The sequence below is a fragment of the Dryas octopetala genome, chromosome 6, assembly GCF_963921425.1.
Source record: "Dryas octopetala chromosome 6, drDryOcto1.1, whole genome shotgun sequence".
Taxonomy (NCBI): Eukaryota; Viridiplantae; Streptophyta; class Magnoliopsida; order Rosales; family Rosaceae; genus Dryas; species Dryas octopetala.
In genome coordinates, this window is record NC_141371.1 from 8,861,634 (window position 1) to 8,869,885 (window position 8,252).

The following is an 8,252-nucleotide window of genomic DNA, read 5'->3' on the forward strand; positions in this document are numbered from 1 at the left end:
TAGTTGTAATAAGGTGCTGTTTCAAAAACAAAGAGAAACCAAGTAATAGTATGATGGAGGAGCACAAGCACAAGTTATTGGCAACTGCAAGTCGTCAACCTCTAGACAGGTTGAGCACTCTTCCGGAAGAACTTGGTCATCACATTCTTTCATTCCTCACATTTCGCGACCTTGCTCAAGTGGGCTGCGTGTCCAAGAGATGCAGAGAGTTGTATCTATCAACTCCATCATTGAATTTTGATGGCATTCCCTTTATGCCTTACGAGCCGTGGAAGCAATTGGAGATGTTGAGTTGCTTTGATAGGTTCTTGATTCAACGTGGGGATAATAAGATACAGCGCTTTCGCGTAGTGTGGGACTCTGTGTGTGAAACTACAAACCGCAGTATTGTGCAGAAATTTCGACTTGTCTCGTGGATCCATTATGCAGTAAGGTGTAATGTTGAAGAGCTTGATCTAGATCTCTATGCAGGTCCTGAAGAGTTCAATACATATGATAAAGGGACAGAAACATTAACATTGCCATCTTGCATCTTTCTCTGTCAGTCTTTGAGGTCTCTAAGGGTGGCCTTGAGGAGAAGGAAAGTGGCTCCCTCATTTGCCGGTTCCAGAAGGAAAGTGGCTCCCTCATTTGCCTGTTCCAGTAATCTCCGATGCTTGGAGTTGGTTCAAGTTACTATAGATGAGTGGTTTTGCAAATCAATCTCCTGTTCCTGCAAATGCTTGAGGGAATTAAGGCTTCAAAGTGTTCATTGGAAAACAAATATCAGCATTGAAAGCTCATCTTTGGAATCATTTCATTTTGTGTCGTCTGTCGGGAGGTATTCTAATCCCCGTGTCATTGACCCCTGCCATCTCAACATCTCAGGTGAAAAGCTTGAAGATTTACATGTAGAATATCGGGGTTATAATTATACTTCAACTGTCACAGATTTGTTACACATTGTTTTTGCTCCAAATCTGAAATATTTTGAATGGAGTGGGGGTATTATTAGTGCGCCCTCATTTGCTTGTTCTACTAATCTCCAGTACTTTAAGTTGAGAAATGTTACTATGGATGAGGGGTTTTGCAAATCATTCTCATGTTCTGGCAAAAGCTTGAAACAAGTATGGCTTCAACATATTTTTGGGATAACAGATTTTAGCATTGAAAGCTCATCTTTGGAATCATTTCGTTATGTACATATCAATGGTTGTGGGCCTCAACTTGTCAATGACCGCCATCTCACCATCTCAGGTGAAAAACTTGAAGATTTACATATAGAGGGTCATACTTCACCTGGCAGAGATTTGTTAAACATTTTTGCTCCAAATCTTAAATATTTGAAATGGATAGGGGATATTATGATCAATCTCCGCGACTTTGGGAACTTAATCTGTTTAGAAAAAGCTGAGATTCTTGTGTACCCAAGGAAACATTATTTTGACAAAGTATTTGAGGTTCTTTGCAGCATGCCCAGAGTGAAATTTCTTACTTTAAACGGAATGACTGTGAAGGTAAAGAGATTACCCTTAATACAGTAATTCTCTTTTTGCAATATGTATTTAGAATATATCACTCCATAAATCTTTTTAAAGGGTATTACAAGGAACATATCTTCGTTATGTGGCTACAACATATATGGCAATACTAGGAATAGCTAACTTTTGTTTCTCAAATTTTAAAAATTGTCTTATATTTTTGTGCAAGTTTCGTTTGAAAGCCATATCAATTGGATCACAATCAATAATTCAAGTACATTACTGCTTCTTGTCATATGCTATATATGGGTTCTCATGCCTTTCCTACTTATGATTTTGCCTTCATAATTTGCAGGCTTTGTTTGGGGAAGGCTCCTTGCCAACACCACCATTAGATAATATTTGGTACTTTTGTATGGGTATTTCGAGATTGGAAGATGACCTTGTCCCGCCAATGGTACATCTTCTTAGGGGAATGCCTAATCTGAATTCTTTGCATGTAAAGACTCGCAAAGACCTAGGCTTCAACCCTCCACCTAATGTAAGTAAGAGCACATTTAGCCATGTGAAGTTTCTTAACTAGGAGGATGTTGATCATGGTCAAAAAGTGTTGTCATTCATTTTGGCAAATCATTTTCATCTTTTTTAAAATTTTCAATTGATTTGCTTTTTACCTTATTAGGTATCCGGATTTGATAGAAGATACTGGAAATCTCAAAACCTGGCTTTTATTCATCGGCTTGAGGAGGTCACAATAGAGATTTCCAATGCGGCTGTGCGTAATGAATTGGAGTTAGTATTGTATTTGCTCGAACATGCTGAAAATTTGAAGAAAATGGTCATATTTTGTTCACCAAGACAGTCAACTGTATTAATATTTACTGTATTAAGCGCGAAGAGTTCCATGGACAAAGTTGTTTTTCGAGAAAGATGGGAACACTAATTGATCTTGATATGTCTTAGTTTTTTATTGTTGAATGGGACAACACTATCTTTGTCTGTAGAGCTATATTATTGTGTTTGGTAAATGATCGATTCAATTTTGTCAAGTGTAATAAGCGAAAAAACAAAAAAGTTGAGTATGCTTAATTGGGTTTTGGATTCGATGGTGGGGAGTAATTGATCGACATGTGTTTTCTCAAAGATTTTGGTGGTTCTGCATTGGAAAATTAATTTCTCATTGATTGGAATGCTCAAATTTGGTTTCCTTGGTGGAACAAAGCTAATTTATTGTAAATTCTAAAAAGTTAGTGGAGCAACTGTTGGTGAACCCGTCAGCCTTTCCCAAACCACTGCAAAAGGTGGGACATATTACGTACAGAGTTTTACTTGGAGATTACTTGGGACATATTACAGAGTTTTACAATAGCTAACTATCAGTTTTTCTTTCAAAAACAAAGAGAAACCAAGTAATAGTATGATGGAGGAGCACAAGCACAAGTTATTAATTGGCAACTGCAAGTTGTCAACCTCTAGGAGCTTGTAGAATAGACGGTTGAGCACTCTTCCGGAAGAGAGATGCCAAGAGTTTTATATATCACAAGTTAGGACAAATACTTAGGTCTATAAGATCTACAAGGTATCTACACACTTTTTGAACCACAAGTTTCTGCTGATATACATAGAAATTCAATTGCTTACATAAAACATTTTACAAATCATGAGATCATGACATTCATATATTTAATTTAAAAGGAAAAGCACATTGACACAAAAGCTAATTAAGAACATCTTTCAATTTTCAAACAACCACTTGATCATGCTTACTTTGTCAAAGACTTAAGTAAGGAATTTTTTATACTTGTTTTGTCCATCTTGATCTGGATGAGCTTGTCAAACACACACCATGGAAAGCTTAGGAAATGGTCTCTTTCCATTCCCTCATTGTAGCGACCCCAGTACCTTGGATGATAAGTAACATGGTACCAAGCTGACGCTTTTGCTGCAGCTGCTGCATACACATCGTCATCATTTTCACTTGACTCACTTCTCAGCAGCTGCTTCTCATTAAACCAGGTCCTCGCTTCCTTTTTCAATGACCTCACTGCATAATTGATCAAGTCCAAGTCCTTTCTCTTATTGAAAAACTTTGATATTTGAGTGACATTCCCACTTAGAATTTCGGCTTCAGTTTTGAAGCCGTAATATTCCATCAAGTTTCCCAACTTGTAGTCATACTCACTTTTGTAATTCATGGCCTCATTGATGTAATTTTCAAAGCCATCTACTTCCATGTCAGGGTCATAACACATGCTAGCAACTTCCCTAGTGAATGACTTAAATTTAGGAGAGATTAAATTCGATACATCTTTCACCTTTCGAAAAAGCTTCCCAATTACACGTTTGGACTCATAGCTGGGCATGTCAAGCTTTTCCATGAAATCTGGGTACGTTTTGACCCGTAGCTCGGGTGGCAATTTCACTACCACACCAGTTTTGGGAGAGTCAACAGCGTCGGAGTGGAGCTTGGCGAGCTTAATGCATGGAGCACTATTAGCCTTCTGTGGCTCTCTGTCTGCAAACACAAGATGTGCATTTGAAATGATCCCCAAGTTGTCATCGACTATGTATTTGGTAAAAGACTCCTCAACTTCCTGCAAGAGTAACCCAGCAAAACAGAATACCAAGTTATCAACCATGTTATGAATAAGCTTGAGATAATTCTACTTGATAATTAAATCGAGTAATATATAGTTAAATACCTCCATTGTAACATCATGGTCCAATTGCATAGTTGGTGCTGGAGTATAATCCATGGGATTAACTTGCCTAGGAGGAATCAGATCAGGGTCCCAACTAACAAAGTAAACATCTCCATCCAAATCATTTCCTGAGCATTCATTAGGATGTGGTCTAATTCAATGAAAAAGCATAGTCAGTAAATAGTTCAAAGCAACAAATTAACTAATGTCAAACAAAGAAACACTAAAATGCAGTACAAATCTGAAAGTTGTGTACCTCTTTCCTTTTTGAGGAAAAACAACACAATCCACCATGTGCTGCAAAGCCGGCACATTGACAGCCTTTAGAACACGTACATCTCCTGGGTGTAAGCAGGGGTTTTTAGCAACCATTACTTTCCCCTCAACAACAAAATTGTCTTGGCTTGAAGTAGCACCGCCGCCACTGAAAATAGCATGGTGAGAACATTGCACAAACACCTGGCCATATTCCAGCGTCCTGGTTTCGTCAAGACATCCCATCAAGGATCTTCCATTTGGAACAAAAATCCTTGTTCTGCTCCGCAGCTCCACAAATTTTGATGCACAGAAAGCTTGAAGCATCAATGACAAAAATGGTTCTGCATCTGGCTTATAACCACACATAAGCATTTCCTTTAAAATGCTTGTCACCTCTCCTTGAAACATCAATTCCAGTGCTTGCTGTGCTTTTAATGGATCAGTTAGAATATCACCCAACTGATCCATAGCTTTGTCTTGCTTTTTCTCAAAAACACGATCTTGAACTCCGAGGGTGGACAAAAGAGTAATCAATTGACGATTCAGGAAACAAGGCTGGTACCTGCTCCATGCCAGAACATCTAACTTTGTGTTTTGAGATTTGAACTTGCGCATGCTATTTCTCAGCGACAAGGTTTTTGACGATGTTGGATCAACTGCCACAACACCTTTGTAGCCACCATATCGAATTTGAAAGGCGGATGGAGTAGAACTTCTCCCACACTTTCTTGCCACTCTTTCAGCAAATTCAGCAGATATCTTCCCAATTCCATCAGAGAAACAATATTTGGTTCCACCTCTTTCTATCTCCACATCATCGAGGAATTCAATTTCATCACAACCAACAGTAAAAGTTTCCCTGGAGGAGCTGAAAGATTGACCCAGCCTGGCAGCATATTTTGCCACATTTCTAATGGGAGAAAAATCACCCATCCAGTTTCTGATGTCTTGAGCAGTAAGCTCACTCCTTGATGCAAACATCCACACAGAATGTTCTCGTAATTGACTCGAAGAAAAGGCAAGAAACTCAAACTTCTTGTCACCAATGACTATGCCATTTCTTAGAGTAGAAAGTATTCTTTCATAAACTCTAGTTCTCCTTTCCTCCTCCGTTGTATGTGGACACAAATCTACAGAAAACATCTTGCCCAAATCCTCATCGACGAAAGATACACGAAGAAAGTTCTCAATATCTTGGGAATAATTTCGTAAAACGCCATTGGAAAGATTTACCTCTGGGCCACAGAAGTATACTTTGGATGGTGTTATTTGGACCCTGTGTACATACACAAACCCTTCATCTAAAGAAATAGCAGGTGACTGAGGGATTCGGTCACCTGCCATGTAATTTTTGTACTGCTCTCTAAGCCACCTCACAGGTTCATAGCAGCACTCTTTTAAGTGAAATAGTTTGTCCAGGGCACACTCTATGTATTCAATTCTTATTCTACTAGGATCAACTAACTTATAAAATTTGACACCAAGTGCTTGCCCAGGAACACATCCATGTTGAACCAATGAATTTATCTTAAAGAGGATTGTGTACGGCAAATTAATGCCTGGGGGTGGACTCACAAGTGGAACAAGATCTGAATTACAGGAGAAAGCGTTACCTCTCTCCACAATGAACTCTCCTTCATCTTCTTTGTAATGAGCAAAACTATTGCGCAGGTTTGGAGTGAAATCTGAAAGCTCCAAACAAAAAGCAGAGGATTGCCCAATGCAGCATGATGGAGTGAAGTCAACTTCTCGAACCCAGTTCTTGTCAGAAGCTTCCCTGCCTTTTGTATAAATCCGAGGGCCACCACGTAACTAGCAAAAGAAAAAAAAAAAAAAAAGATAAATGTTAACTATTTTCTCCCGAGTGCCACACATACAGACATACTAGTATAGCAAGTGTTCTATCAACAGACTAGAAATTCTATATGTCAAAGCAATTAACTTGATGACTAGCTAAATTTTGAAGTTATTATAATATCATATATTTTATGACAAGATACGAAATATAATTTATTGAGAGGCTCAGAATATTATATATTATAAAATAAGATTTTACATTCCCAACGTGGGATATACTCACTACAATGTGTAATTATAATAAAGAAATACATGCACAAATGGTAATCATTTTAATTTAACTGCAAACCTTGATGAGAAGAAACTTTGATAGTCGACCACGTGGACAATGTAGCTCAATCCGGAAAATAATATCAGAGGAGACCTCAAGCTTGTACTCAACAGAATCATGAGAGAAAAACAAGGAGATGTTTTGAAATTCCATCCCAAACTTCACAAAAACATCCGATGTTGTCCAAAGCACAGAAAACTTTTCCTTGGAAACCTGGCACCCAAAGTGCAGTTTTGCAAGCTCCGTGCTATGAGGTTCAGACCTTTTTGAGCTGGGTTTGATGTCAAGCTTCCATTCTCGAGCTTTCAGATAAGACTCCCCGTACCACAGGCTTCGATCTTCGGCTAATTGTATTATCATTTCAGCAGATTCTGCACTTCTGAAATGAACTTTGGCAGACGCTCTTGATTGTCCATCTTTGGGAGGAAGAAACTTCACAGAAGAAACAGTTCTTTTTCCAGTATGTGCCTCCAGAACTTCTTTCACGGCTTCTGGAGACACAACACAGGGGAATCCAGACAGCCAAATTGTCTTTTTTGGTCTGAATACTACTTTCCTTAAGCCCAAAATGGGAAGCAAAAGGAACAAAAGGCCCAGGGCAGGAAACAATCCCAGAAGCCACATCAGGAAAGCAATAAAACTAAAAAAATAAAAGTACATCAACCAGAAGAAATAATCTTAACCATGCTGAGTAATTGATCCCAACTTCTGTTTCAGAGTACAAATTGAAATTAGTAAGTCAAAACTGATCGAAAGTACATGTAAATAAAAGAATGTAATGCAAATGTGAGAAAAGAGTCTTACTCTGAATGTAATGCAACATTCTTTGTATTTAAACTACTTTCAAATATGATTTATTGTCTACGAAGTTTGTAAATTAAATTGATGTATATGTTACTACTCTTAAATTAGTTGTAGGGATGGTGATCCAATGTGTTAATTAAGTAAAAAAAAAAAAAAAAAAGTTGAACTTAGCCCTTGAGAGAAGTTTTGCACCAAGCATAATGCCTTTACCCTTGAGAGAAGTTTTGGAAAGATGGAACTTGCTCCCCAAGGAGTTAAGTTGAACTTAGCCCTTGAGAGAAGTTTTGCACCAAGCATAATGCCTTTACCCTTGAGAGAAGTTTTGAAAAGATGGAACTTGCTCCCCAAGGAGTTAAGTTGAACTTAGCCCTTGAGAGAAGTTTTGCACCAAGCATAATGCCTTTACCCTTGAGAGAAGTTTTGGAAAGATGGAACTTGCTCCCCAAGGAGTTAGATGGATGGAGTCATCCCACATTCTAGATTCTTCGTTGGGACTGTTTAGAATTGGATTTATTTGTTATTGTGATTGCAGATTTGCAGGAGAAAGTGGGCAGTACAATTTATTTGATCACACTTTACCAATCTAGCTTATTACTTATGTCAATAAAAATAAACATGAACCCCTTGAAATTTGATCACACTTTACCAATTTTATTAGTTCTTTCAATACACTAAAACATGAACACTTTGAATCTTGATCGCACATTAAACCCACCAAAACATAACACCTCTTTTAAATACTGATCGAGGGTGATAGCAATATATTGAAACAAAACAATATTCTACAACAAATATTCAGCACAGAAAGCTGAGTTCATCACACCATTTTTTACATCAGTGCAGATCAAATTTGGGATGAAAACTGTTAAATCAGTTAATTAATTAGCAAATTTGGATAAT

At 37.9% G+C, this 8,252-nt stretch overlaps 2 protein-coding genes across 2 annotated transcripts; one reads left to right on the forward strand and one right to left on the reverse strand.

The window, feature by feature from the left end:
* The first annotated feature begins 53 nt into the window (after positions 1–53).
* On the forward strand, positions 54–2,403 carry LOC147282062 (uncharacterized). The gene is made up of 3 exons (XM_086248167.1): positions 54–1,496; positions 1,816–2,001; positions 2,143–2,403. Exons 1-3 carry the CDS (start codon positions 54–56, stop codon positions 2,401–2,403), a joined length of 1,890 nt encoding a protein of 629 aa, XP_086104293.1.
* A 663-nt stretch (positions 2,404–3,066) lies between these two features.
* On the reverse strand, positions 3,067–7,208 carry LOC147282063 (putative RNA-dependent RNA polymerase 1). The gene is made up of 4 exons (XM_086246702.1): positions 6,567–7,208; positions 4,419–6,232; positions 4,163–4,313; positions 3,067–4,054 (listed from the first exon to the last, which is right to left on the reverse strand). Exons 1-4 carry the CDS (start codon positions 7,206–7,208, stop codon positions 3,224–3,226), a joined length of 3,438 nt encoding a protein of 1,145 aa, XP_086102828.1. The 3' UTR covers positions 3,067–3,223.
* Positions 7,209–8,252: the final 1,044 nt, after the last annotated feature.